The sequence below is a fragment of the Vigna radiata genome, chromosome 2 (genome assembly GCF_000741045.1).
Source record: "Vigna radiata var. radiata cultivar VC1973A chromosome 2, Vradiata_ver6, whole genome shotgun sequence".
Taxonomy (NCBI): Eukaryota; Viridiplantae; Streptophyta; class Magnoliopsida; order Fabales; family Fabaceae; genus Vigna; species Vigna radiata.
The window spans coordinates 8,081,027-8,093,922 of record NC_028352.1 but is presented as its reverse complement, the minus strand read 5'-3'; the positions used below and the strand labels follow the sequence as shown (position 1 = coordinate 8,093,922).

Genomic DNA, 12,896 nt, shown 5'->3' with positions numbered 1-12,896 from the left:
ATATATCCTAGGAAAATATTCAGTATAAGATATTTATAGTAAATAAGGATGTATCCTAAGAAAATATTCAATATAACATATTTATAATAAATAAGGATATATCCTAGGGAAATTTCAAAATAAAATATTTACCGTAAATAAGGATATATCTAGGGAAGTATTCAGTATAGGATGAGTATAAAATAATTATTATAAATAGTTAGATTCTATTGTTAGGATATGTTTTTTATTATTGAGTTTATTGACATGTTACAGTAACGGAAAGAAGTTATGTTTCCAATTATAGTTCACTATTGTTTATTCAAAGAGTATTATCACCATCAATAAAAGAAATTCATTGGTTCATTATCATTCGTTCATTGTTCTATTTGCTTGCTTTGAGCATGTGAGAGGTTGTTCATTATCGTTTTCCACCTACTCTGATAGTAATTAGTACGTCTCCTACTCGAATATAGCTTTACTAAAGAAAATTATCAGAAAAAAATTATCAGAAAACAAATGTCCTACAAGTTTAACAATTCCCATTTGTACAATACTATTACAAAATGGAATTTCTTGCATGCCGAAGTGAATAGAGTTCAACATCAATTGGCTTCCAAATAGTTTATTACAGAATATTCTAACAGCAATTTTTTATTGAAAACTCACTAAAATTTTCCTATGTTATTGTGGATTAGCTTTTCTTCTTCTCACAGTCTTCCTCGCAGTTACAGTAACCTTGCTTTCACCCCCATTTTTCTGCACTTGCTCGTTGTCAACAGCAACTTTTGAAGAATTGACCTTGCTTTCACCTTCATTTTTCTGCACTTGCTCATTGTTAACAGCAACTTTTGAAGAATTGTCCTTGCCTTCACTTCCATCTTTCTGGACTTTCTCATTGTTAACAGCAACTTTAGAAGAGCTGATTCGGCTCTTTAAGCGCAATATCTCACCCTTGGCAGAAGCCAAATCCTCCTCCAATTTCTTCCCTTTTCTCTCTAAATTCTCTCTTTCATTGCCGAGTTTCATGATGAGGTTATGAGCATCTTCAATGTTCTCCTTGGCCTCTTTGCTTGCATTTCTTTGGTCTGCTAGGGAATTCATAAGCACCTCTTTCTCTTTTTCAAGGCTAGAAACAAGAGAGTTGGTTCTCTGTAGTTCACTAGAGAGGATCGTTGCATTTCGGTTCATTTCATCAAGTGATTTGACAGCCTCCTTCAAGTTCGTCTCAAGAGACTTTCGGGACTCCTTGTCTTCTGAGATTTGCTTCTCTAAAGCTTGTATATCTCTTTTCAAAGAATCAACTAACTGTTTTTCTTCCTTTAAATTCTCTGCTGTGGTCTCAGCCTTTTTGTATATCTCAATTAATTCTTTTTGTAGGCTATCACACTTTTCAAGAGCAATTGTTAAATCATGGGACTTACCTTGTAGCTCTGCTTCNGTTTTCTTAAAATGTTCCTTTGCAGTTGTAACCTCACTTGCTAGCATCTCTGCCTCATGTTTTGCATTATCAAGACTTCTCTGTAGTGATCCTTTAACTTCAGTGAGCTCGGATGAAAGCTTAGACACCTCAACCTCAAGCTCATTGCGCAGTTTGTTTGATTCACTTAAAAGGTTTTCCAATTCAGCAGACTCTTTTCTTGATTTTTCAAGATTTCCCTGGGTGTCTTGAAGTTCATGCTTCAAATGATTCACTTTACCAGATTGATTCTCAAGAGCCTCCTTCAACAAATCTCTTTCCCGGGATAAATCACCATTGATGACCAGGTTTTTGCTTGATTCACGCAGGGCAAGTTCAAATTGATGCTTTAGCTGAAGAAGCTCCTCTTCTTTTTCACTTAAAACCCTAGAATCCAAAGCAGCCTTTCTTTCAGTAGTGAGCTTTAGGTCATTGTATTCCTTCTCCATGACATCATATTTACTCCTAAAATCATCATTCTCATGAGTTAAGGAACTCAATCTTGAACTTAGTTCCATCACCAAGGAATCTTTAGCTTCTAGTTCCTGTTGGCTTTTAAGTAGTTCATCTTTCAACCCTTGAATCTGCAATTGTACACTGGATAAGTCATCCTTGGTTTTCTCATAGGTGGAATTCAATCTCTTCAATTCCAACTCCTTTATTGCTAGAGATGAATTGAGATTCTTAACAACATCTTCTTTGTCCTTGAGGTTCTCACTGAGAAGATTGATTCTTTCCTGTAAAACTCCAATGAAATCTATCTTTTCTTTCAAATTGATTTCAAGATCTTTCTTATCTGCATCAATCTTTGAAAGCTCAGTCTCAAGTCTGTCAATTTGAAGTTTCAGGTCCTCAACCAAAATTCTCTCATTTTTAAGCTCCTTCCCCAAGTGGTTGATTGTACTGTTCGCAGAATTTAGTTGTTCTGTCAATGCTTGCTTCTCTTCCTTTGCCTTTCCAAGTAGGTTGGCTTGTTCCTCCTGCTTATTCAGTAACTTCAGCTCATAGTCCTTCTTTAAGGAAAGAATCAGTTCTTCATTTTTCTTCAGTTTCCAGCTCATCTGTGCACATTGACCAGTAAAAATACTGCTTAAATTTTAATAATAAATAATAAAAAATGAATTTAAAAAAAAAAAAAAAAAGTGGAATGTTGTTGGAACTAAAAAGAGAACACAAGAGAAGTGGAATGCAGAAAAAAAAAAACTTATTTTCACCTATGCACACTGTTACACATTCATAGCAGTTACAACATTTTAAATAAAATGTAGTTCCTCATTTCCCTTTTTCGCCTTAGGAGTTTTTTTTAGGAAGAGAGACGTCCCTCAAAGGCTAGCACACATCTAAGAAACATAAGAGTGAAAATAAGCTTACTGTTTCTATTGTTGCATCAGCAGCAGCCTTTTCTTTCTGAGAAAGTGCATAGAGAGCACCCAACACACCAGAAGAAAATATTCCAATTCCATTCAGGAGAGACAGAAAGGAATTTGATGGTGTTTCCACTTCAGGTGCTGTCTGTCCATAGAAGCTACAAAGTTAAGATCACTAAACATCCAAAGCACAACCATGATAGCTAAGGATAAATTTACTATTCAACATTGGTATCTGATCTTAAACCACATACAAACCTCAGCTTCCTGATTATCCTCTTGTGTCTTCGCCTCATTTTCTTCATTCTCTTCAGCTGCAAGGAGAATGAATAATTACCCCAAAGTTACTTCAAAAAGAATTAATCCGCATAAAACCCATAGCAGAACAACACTTGAGGTCCTAAAGATACAATTTTCTTTGGAGGGATGGAGGGCAGACCTCATAAAATATCAGTATACAACAAATAGAGTAAGGGTATAGTGTAAGCATAAGGGGGTCCAAAAAGGAGGAAATGGAGACCTTTTTGACATATGTACGAAACTGTAATGGTAATGGTATATTGAAAGAGACATAATGTAAAATAATCAACCTTACTGAAGGAAGTTTCTAAGTATCCATTTCTTTTTATCTTAGAGGAAAAGAATTGAAAAATTAAAATTTTATAATATCCTAAAACCAAAAAGAAAGAACATGCATTTTCACAACTTGAAACTTGAAAACAAATTCTAATTTCTTTTCAGAATATTATGAGGCAGAAAAGGAGAGAACATCCACCACAACACATCCTTCCCATTTCTTTCTCTTCTATCAGTATTCCAATCAATTATATTTCCGGGAGTTAAAAATGATCACCAAAAACAAAGCCTGATTGAACACTCAAAATCCATATTTCTTAAATTTCAATCCTCCAAAATAACTGTTACAAACATTTAGCACTGCGTTGTTTTAAATTCTCTTCTAATAGGATAGATCAGAGGTAAACCCATATCAGCACATATTGGGTCATGCAATAAACCAATCCAAGAACTCATCTTTCGGATACTACATGCTAATTCAGTGACCCATATGCAATTACACTATAATAATTTATAAATGCAAATTGAAGAAACTTACTTGGAGTTGCGGCCGGTGGTTCGAGAGCTGGGGCCCTCTTCAAACGGCGAAATGGAAGAAGGGCTATGCTCGTTAAAAGAATGGTTCTTTTGCTGCAGACTGGGTCTTGCTGGCCCAAGCAGGAGGATGTAGGAGCTCGCAATTTGGTCTTTGGTCTGTATCCAGATGAAGATGAAGATGGGAATTTGCAGAGGGATGAGTGGAGCAAGCAAGAGGTGCTTCCCATCTTGCTGTTGAGAGTTACTTGGTTCGTGGCTTTTCACTAGCAGTGCGCCACATGGAAAAAGAGAAGAATGGTTTTGAACATGCGAATATCATCCCATGGTGATGGCAAGCTTGCAGTTTTGTTGAAGATAATATATGGTTGGGAAAGAATAGCTTAAATAAACTTAAATTTAAAAAGTTAAAAAAATGTAATTTTTGAGTTTGTTACACTAAAATTATACAATTTAAAAACCTTTTTTTTATTAAAAGAATAACTTTCAAATTTTACAATCTTTTTTTTCTTTTTGGTAAAAAATAATATCCAAATTATACAATCCACAAGTTAAAAGAACTTTCATAAGTCAAAGAACTTTGATATTACACAATCTAAAAATTAAGAATTTTCACATTACAAAATTCAAAATTTCTAAATGACTTCCAAATTATACAATTTTAAAAAGAAAGAATACAAAATTTACTTTTAGATTGTATCACATAAAAACTTTTTTTCATGTGAACGTTCTGGATTGTATAATCTAAAAATCAATTATTGATAATAAAGTGAAAATTTTAATTTTAAAGAAGTACTAAAGGAAAATATGAAGAAAAAAAAAATCCAATAGGAAATTTTAGGTGATCTGTGACAATAAAGTTGAACATATTTGTTAGAAATAATAAGGGATTTCTTCTTGCACCCATATTTTTTAAAATTCTAATTATAACTCTATCGAGATTATAGTCTGAGATTGTGTAATCCGTAAATTTTAGATTCTATAATTTGTAATGTAAAACTATATCATTAATTGTACCATAGTAATGTAAATTTGAAAAATAATCTAAAATAATTGTGCCTCCCCCCTTCTCCACGTTTTCAATCATATATATAAATACTCCAAAATCCTCTCATATAAATCCTTTTCTAATTTTGCATCAATTTTCCTTTTTTTTTTTTAAGAAAAGTAGTTACTCCCTCTAAGTAACTTTTCTCGATTTATATTTAATTTTAATCTTTTTAAATCCACCTCATAAAAAAGATTAGTAATTTATATTTAATTTTAATCTCTTTAAATCCACATCATAAAAAAATTAGTAACTATTTTGAAAAATTTCACAGCTCATAGAAAATTTCCAAATCTGCATGTGTTCTTCTCTGTTTTCAATTCTGCAATTCCTGACGTAAATGGTAAAAATCACAACTCACTTGTGAAACTCTCTTATTTGTCTTTTGTTTTCTTGAGCTAAATCCACAGGTTGTGGAAACTTTCATAGTCTATTTGTGGAACTCTCTGTTTTGCGTATGCATTTTGGAGCAAAATCCACAGGTTGTGGACCTGTCCACAGCTAGGTCATGGAACTCTCTGGTTTCATCTCTTCATCTTAGACATCAATTCCTCCCAAATTGTGATTTTGGCACTTAAAATCACCAATCTACAAGAAAAAACACAAAATCTCAATGTATGATCTGAAACAAGGATAATGCATTACTAAATCATTCAATTAATGCAATTATGTATGCAAATGGCCTAAACTAAGATATGAATGCAAATACATTTTATTCACACATCAAAATACCCCAAGCTTAGATGTTTGCTTGTCTTCAAGCAAAGAGGATTTAATATAAACACATAATGAGAATGCACACAGAATGATGAATGAATTTAAACGGAAATATACCCTCTCATCTCAAGTTCAGTTCAAACAATGATATTCCTCAAGCATACTCTTCACAATGTTTTTAGAATGATGACTAACTTATTGGGTCTCTAAGTGCAATTACTTAGTTGAGGTATGACACTAGACAACAAAGTAGATAATCTTTGGCAATTTAGTTTTCTTGAAAAAGATTTTCATTAGGTTCCTCACCTAGAAAAAACTTACCTGCCAACTAAGCATGGATCTTCTACTCATTTTTTTCTTTTACTTGCCACACTCAGTCTCAAAGGAGTGTCTATTCCCCAGTAACATATAGTCTCAAAGGGGTGTCAATTTATTCACTCAATATTTGTTTTTTTTTTCACTTTTCATTCATTTTTTTTGACAGACAATTTTCCAGTAACCAAGTGTAACCATAGAAACCTAACAAAAAATATTTTCTATCTTGTACATCTCAAAAATTATTTTCCTTAAGTATCATAGCGTCAAGTCTCACTGTGTAGCGTGTGAAGTTTCCCAACAAACAATAAAAAATATATAATCATAGTGTGCTTAGAAAATGTCATTGTAAAAACATAGAACTTAGAGTTAAGATGATACATTTCCATTTAAACATGAGATGCAATATGCAAATGTAAAAATGTAAGATGTCATCCACAAGAGACAACCCTAATATTCAATATAAACTTCTCACGAGTTCCACTCAAACAAGTGTGCTTATGCTAAAGCATAGTAAGTCTCCAAGGAAAAAACTCTCAATGTTAAAACAGAGGAAGATGAAGTTCCAGCTTTTGTAGATGATGATGAGGATCTATGTAAATCCTTAGAGAAAGCAAGAAGACTGGCCCTTAAAAATCATGAGGAAGAGGTGTTGTAGCTTTTAAAAACTATGGGGAAGAGGTATTGCTCTGTTTCCTACCTCAAATCATAATAATGAGACTTAGATAATCACGAAAGAACAAATAAGAGTTTATTTTCAATGTATCAATTAAAATTTAGGATAATGAATTTCAAGAAAAATGTAATGCTAAATCCATTAATTGATATCCTAATCAAGGTCACGGATTTGATTATATGTATACAATTGTTTACGAAAAGATGGTTGCGAGTTGTACAATAATACCATAAAATAGGTCAAGTAAATCAAATTACAATCAAATAATGTGATTTCTAATAGAACAATTGTCAAGAGAAAAATTGTTACAAATGACAATTCTTCCGTGAAAGTCAAATAGATGGAGTCACAATCGTAATATTTAGACTATTATACTTTTAAGTAAAAAAAGTTACTTAATATTTTGAAGATATAATCAATTTTATTTAAAAATTATTATTAATTAATTTTAATATGATTACATTTGATATGCTACTTACTATTTTAGTTTTTATCTTTTATTTTCATCCATACATCTTTGAATAAATGTTAAATACTGAAAATAAAAAAGATATAGTTTAAATGAATCCTCTAAAATATAATTAGTTAGTACATATGTATATGAAACAACTGTTGAGATATAAATAGAAAGGGGTTTCTTTTTTGGATTTTGATATAATAATAATTTTTTAACAATTTTTTGATAATAAATTGAATGTCACTGTTTAAAACGGATGAATTACGTAAATGTTGTAGAAAAGTTATTAAAAGAAAGTTGTTTAAAAATTCTTTTTTTTTTTCTCTCTGCTGACATTATGAGAAATCCCCATACAATGAAATTGAAGAAGCATAAGGTCAATTTGAATAATATGCTCAGCTTTTCTTCCATTCCTAACACATCCGAACTTGAAGTCTTCACCACCGCTGCAGCGTAAGCCTGTGAGGAGTGTAAACTCTGTAACTGTAATTGTTGTATTCTGCAATTCAATTAGATTTTTCAGTTTAGGTTTTGTTTATGCCTTTGAGATTCNACCAATTATTCCCTTTCTCATTTTCTGCAGACGCATTATTTTCTATGCTTCTGAAGCGAGCTTAGAATCTATTTTGAAACCAATGATTGTGGAAAGTTACTTATATCAGACATTGTTATCAAGAAATGTGATGCTCAGTTATGATATTACAGCATCCTTATCCTATGTTCATTGGAAATTTTACTGTCTTTAATTTTAATCTACCTTGCTTGCCTAGAAAATAGATTGTTGTTCATCATCTTCTTGTTGGTAAAAGTATAACAGAAAGTATACATCCATATGTTGTGATGATACACTCAATTACTGTAGATAGAGATGCTAACTTTTGTTGGTAGTGTTTATCAATAACAGTAGAGGTTTGTGCTTGCTTATCAATATCAGTAGACGTTTGTTCTTGATGATGACAAGAGAAGCTTGCTCTCGAGGTATGCCCTTGAATTTTACTTTCTTATTCTCATGATCTCATTACAATATGTATATATATAATGAAGTACTTGAAAGTTGAAAGTACTTAATCCATGGGTCATCAAAGCTTTGCTCTGCATTTATTTTATGATCGGATCTGTTCAATGATCTAGGACTGGCTTGTTTTCCCATTTACACACAAAGAAGGGAACTCTAAAATGGCACTCAATGCATATGCCCAACCCCATTTAGGGCCTACATGGACTAGTTTGGTTGGTAAGCTCCTTCTAGGAGAGAAAAAATAAGAGGAACTTGTAAGATAAAATGAACTTGTGCATAAGATAATTTGTAGAGGTTCTTTTATATAACTTTTCTAAATTTCTATTTTTAACTTATGTGTAAATTAATTTATTTTTTTCTTAGTTTTCTCTCTTGCAAACAAGGACTTAACGGAGGAACTCATTTAAAGATACTAATGTTACTTTTGAAGTACAATAAGCTACTATGGATAAACAATCAATAAATTTAACCGGGAGGAAACTTGTAATGGGATATAGAGCACTGTTAGAAAAGCTGGTTGGACCATGTGGTTAGCTGTTAGGAGTTGCCTTTCCAACCACAATCACCTAGTTTCAAAACCTGCAACCAGAGGGAGAACACATAAAAAAGAAAAATTCACTACCTCTTTATTTGGAAATTTCAATTTTGCGTATGGTAATATATTCAGCATAAATTATAAAATCGTAGCATGAAAGGTGTACTGTACATACATTGATATGGNTATACTTGGCTACTCATTAAACAGCCATAAAGAAATACATTCATCAAGTTATTGAGTTAATTAGTCTATTACTGAACCTATGTACAGTCTGATAAAATACTACCATTGTTATGTAACTTGATTACTATTTGCCAGTGCCAGAAAATGGTGCATCATGTGTTGTATGAATCAATGAAATGTAATTCTAGATAAGTTCTCATACGGAGAAAGGAAAAACATGCTTTTTTTTGACAATTGGTGATGGATAAAACGGGAACTCAAACAATGGGTTAATTGGCATAATTATTGCCAGGAAAAAAAATTCCATGTGGATGACTTTCTATCTATGTAAATTGTCTGTCAAAAATTGTCCTCCCTAATATGTGTATGCATTTGTTTGTCTATTAATACATGTTTTGAACTAAATGGTAACTATATACTGAACTTTAGGATCCTCGATCAGAAAGAGAGCAAGATGTAGGCTCATGGGATACCAAAACAAGTGGCTCAATACATGCAGAAACATCAGCTGACAAGGTTTCAACTGATAAGTACCAGATTTATGCTAACAACTACTAGCAACTAACATTTCCGATAAAAAAAAGTACTGGATTTATGCAGTTGTAGCTGCTAGTAACAAATTTGTGGAGCTTTTGGTTGGTACCATAAATGTTTTGCAAACAAAGATTGAACATTTCAGCTCTGCCCAACTGTTCTGGCTTGAGGCTAGTCATCGGAGAACATATGGGAAACAATCCAATCCAATATCCTTTTCTTACCAAGATATTCCCTGATATACTAAGGCTACAACTCTAAGCATACAATTATTTTTCTCTTCTACTTGTTAAACAAAGAAATTAAAAAAATTACTTAATCATCAAATTTGCATGCTCAAGATTTACAAGGTTTTATACAAATGACAAAGTAGAGACATAATAAAACTTGTCAAATTTAGAAGATAAGCAAATTTGCTTGGTTTTAGGAATGTAATAAGCAAATTACTGATTTATTTAACCAGTTTATAAAGTAGCTTGGTTAAAACAAAAAATTATATTATGTTTTTAATTCATAAGCTATGAGATACTTCAGTTACTCTCTAGGTTGTAGTTCTACTTTCTATATTTTAATCTAATAAACTAATTTATTAATTCTATCAAATATTTCTTATTAATAAATTAATATATAAGTTATTTTCAATAACCATGCGAGAGACAGAAGTTTTGTAGGAGATGTTCTCAGACCCCATATTCTAACTTAGGCAGGCATGGTATATTTGATTATAAGCAATTGTATTTCACAGGCTATGGAAACTAATGTACAATATTCGGCTTTGGATGAACTACGCAATACAGTTCACTATTTCTTGCATTTCCATGAAATTAGGGAATCTCGAAGATATAAATGAGTTGATTTTTTTTATTTTTTACATCAAAACGAATTTAATATCGAATTGGATGGTCAGACTGTCCATCAGATTTAAATGATTAAACAATTAAACGGTTGGAGGGTTTGACGGACCAAGTTGTAACAAGTTCGCAGGTACAGAACTCTGTCCCGGTCTAATTTTTTTAACCCGGTTAGCATGCTGACCCGTGTAACTTTTTGTTCGACCAAAACAGTAATATAGTCATATTACAAGCATGTGGATAATATTTTAGTATCTTCATTTACCTCATTTTGAAAGCGTTTTGCAGCCAAATCCATGTTTTCTGCTCGTACGACAAGATATAGCGTTTTAACTTCTGGCTGTGTTCTTAAAATCTTTTTCAAGAAAACTGCGTATAAGATAGACAAATTCAATGGCAGAAGCAAAACTTCGAATTATTTATTATATATATATAGATGCATTGTACATGTAGTAATAGTACCTTTTGCTAGGAAGTCCGTTATTAAAATGGTCTTTCCCTTGAAGAACTGGGGCATTCTTTCCCTTCGACTAGCCAAAGATTTGGAGAAGATGAAATCAGACAGAGAGTTATAGGGTGAAGATGATTATTTAGGAATGTTTTTTTCTTCCGTGTATATATAGAATAAGCCACCAAAACATACACCTACTAGTACCACTCCAATAAATGATGGAGCAATTTTAAAAGTTTATAAATTTAGAGTATATGAATGATTTGAGTTACCATAAAAAAGGTTTTGTACTTATCTTTTTCTCGTTATTATAAACATATTAAATTGTTTTATCTATGCATAATCAGCATAATCAGAATAAGAGTAATCTACTAGTCCAATGGTCTAGTTATATTCCATTCTATTTAAGCAAATTCTTATATTTATTTATTATCGACAAAGGTTAATTATTGATCAAATGATGCTACTTTATATCGATAATGTAATTAAAATAAAAAAAGAGACTTTTAATATGACTGTGAATTTATGTACTCTCTCATCATATCTTTTAAAAGAAAAAAAAAAGAGTTTTTTTTTAAAAAAAATTTCACAAAGGTTTCTTTATTTTTTTTTCAAATTCAAAAAGAATTTTTCAAGTTAAAAGTAAAAAAAAAAAGAGTACATAACACTAGTAAAAAAATGTTTCTTTTAACGCGTTATATACATCTCAGTTTTACGGAAACCGAAGCGTATAAAAGTGCGATGGCATTTTCGTAGTTTAAGGGAAGATATATGCCTCGGTTCTAAAGGAACCAAAGCGCAAGAGTTCTATTGTCTCGGTTAAGCCAGCAACCGAGGCATAAAGTACTGTCAACTCACCCTGCTATTTCTAATACATGCTGACAAACTTTATGAAAATCAAATACTACCTCAGTTACAATCAGAACCGAGGCTTAAACTTTGCCACGTACCCTCTAGTCCTCTGCAAATCAGCTACAATCAGAAACTCCTCTAATTGACAGGGATACTGCCTCGTTATTTGCAGAACCAAGGCAGAAAGAGCGCTGACATTCCAATTGCAGGGCGCTTTGGTGCACACTATTACATCGGTTTGTTGGGAACCGAGTCAGTATGTCTTTATCGCATCGGTTAGGCGTCAACCGAGGCATATAGTTTGAATATATTTTCAAAATTGTCATTATGTTTTTCACATTTAATTATTTTCTGATAGTTTAGGCATCGGTTAAGCTTTATAACTGAGGCAGTATATGTAGTTTTATTCAGTAATAACCCTTCAAAATTGTTCCTCTTCTTCTAACGCAAATCCAACACCCTCGGAACAGGGCCGTCTCCGTCACCACCACTCTGTCGTTCAGTCGCCACCATCCCGCCAGTGTTCTCGAGCAAGAAGAAGCCTCGCAATGCCTCGCGTTGCCTCATCACCGGTCTTCTCACGCAACAACGTCGCTGCCTTACTGTCGAGCTCCCTGCGTACCATCGCCGTCGTGCTGCCTCCACACCATTGCAGCCACGCTCCCTCCCCATTGTCGTCGCGCTCCCTTCTTTAACTGTCTTTAAGCTTGTTTCTTCTCCCATTTTTTCTTAAGCTTCCATTTCTTTGTTAATGGATAATTTGCAAACATATTATCAGTTTGTAAGAAATCAATTTGAACCCGTATATTAATTTGTAAGAAATCAATTTGAACCCGTATATCAGTTTGTAAGAAATCGATTTCAACATGTAGTCGTTCAAGAAGACGGAAGTGAACGTCAACTAATCCATGCAATGTAAGAAAATGAAGAAGAAGGAGCAGATAGTTCAACTCGAGCATTTGAAATACACAATGCAACACCTTCAGCAGGAGAAACCCCCCACGACATTGATGTTCCAACTCCAACCCGACCTTCAGCAGGAGAAACCCCTCACAACATTGATGTTCCTATTACAACCAAACCTTCGCAGGAGAAACCCCAACACAACCTTCTTTTTGCATCACACTACAGTAAGAATTCTGTGAAAACATCATTATAGTATGTCAAGAATTCATGAGAAACTTTGTTTCAGGATATACACTGATACTTTTCAATTTTATGATTGATGTTGAAGTTGCAAGTATGATTAATCCAGTATGGGCTAATACACTTATTGGGACAATACTTGTCCCAATAAATGATTTCATCCTTTATAGGCTTAGATTAGGGAAGAATTGCATT

The 12,896-nt window shown here is 32.9% G+C and overlaps 1 protein-coding gene and 1 long non-coding RNA gene across 3 annotated transcripts; one reads left to right on the top strand and one right to left on the bottom strand.

The window, feature by feature from the left end:
* Nucleotides 1–470: 470 nt before the first annotated feature.
* Nucleotides 471–4,260, bottom strand: LOC106756466 (MAR-binding filament-like protein 1-1). The gene is made up of 4 exons (XM_014638906.2): nucleotides 3,920–4,260; nucleotides 3,064–3,119; nucleotides 2,810–2,950; nucleotides 471–2,499 (listed from the first exon to the last, which is right to left on the bottom strand). The coding sequence occupies exons 1-4, from the start codon at nucleotides 4,143–4,145 to the stop codon at nucleotides 664–666; spliced, it is 2,259 nt and encodes a 752-aa protein (XP_014494392.1). The 5' UTR covers nucleotides 4,146–4,260; the 3' UTR covers nucleotides 471–663.
* Nucleotides 4,261–7,458: 3,198 nt separating this feature from the next.
* On the top strand, nucleotides 7,459–9,772 carry LOC111240543. Of its 2 annotated transcripts, none has more exons than XR_002665952.1 (3): nucleotides 7,459–7,581; nucleotides 7,712–8,106; nucleotides 9,297–9,772. It is a non-coding gene; the product is annotated as an uncharacterized LOC111240543 (long non-coding RNA). The 2 variants fall into 2 exon arrangements; XR_002665951.1 differs by having other exon boundaries at nucleotides 7,459–7,589.
* The last annotated feature ends 3,124 nt before the right edge of the window (nucleotides 9,773–12,896 follow it).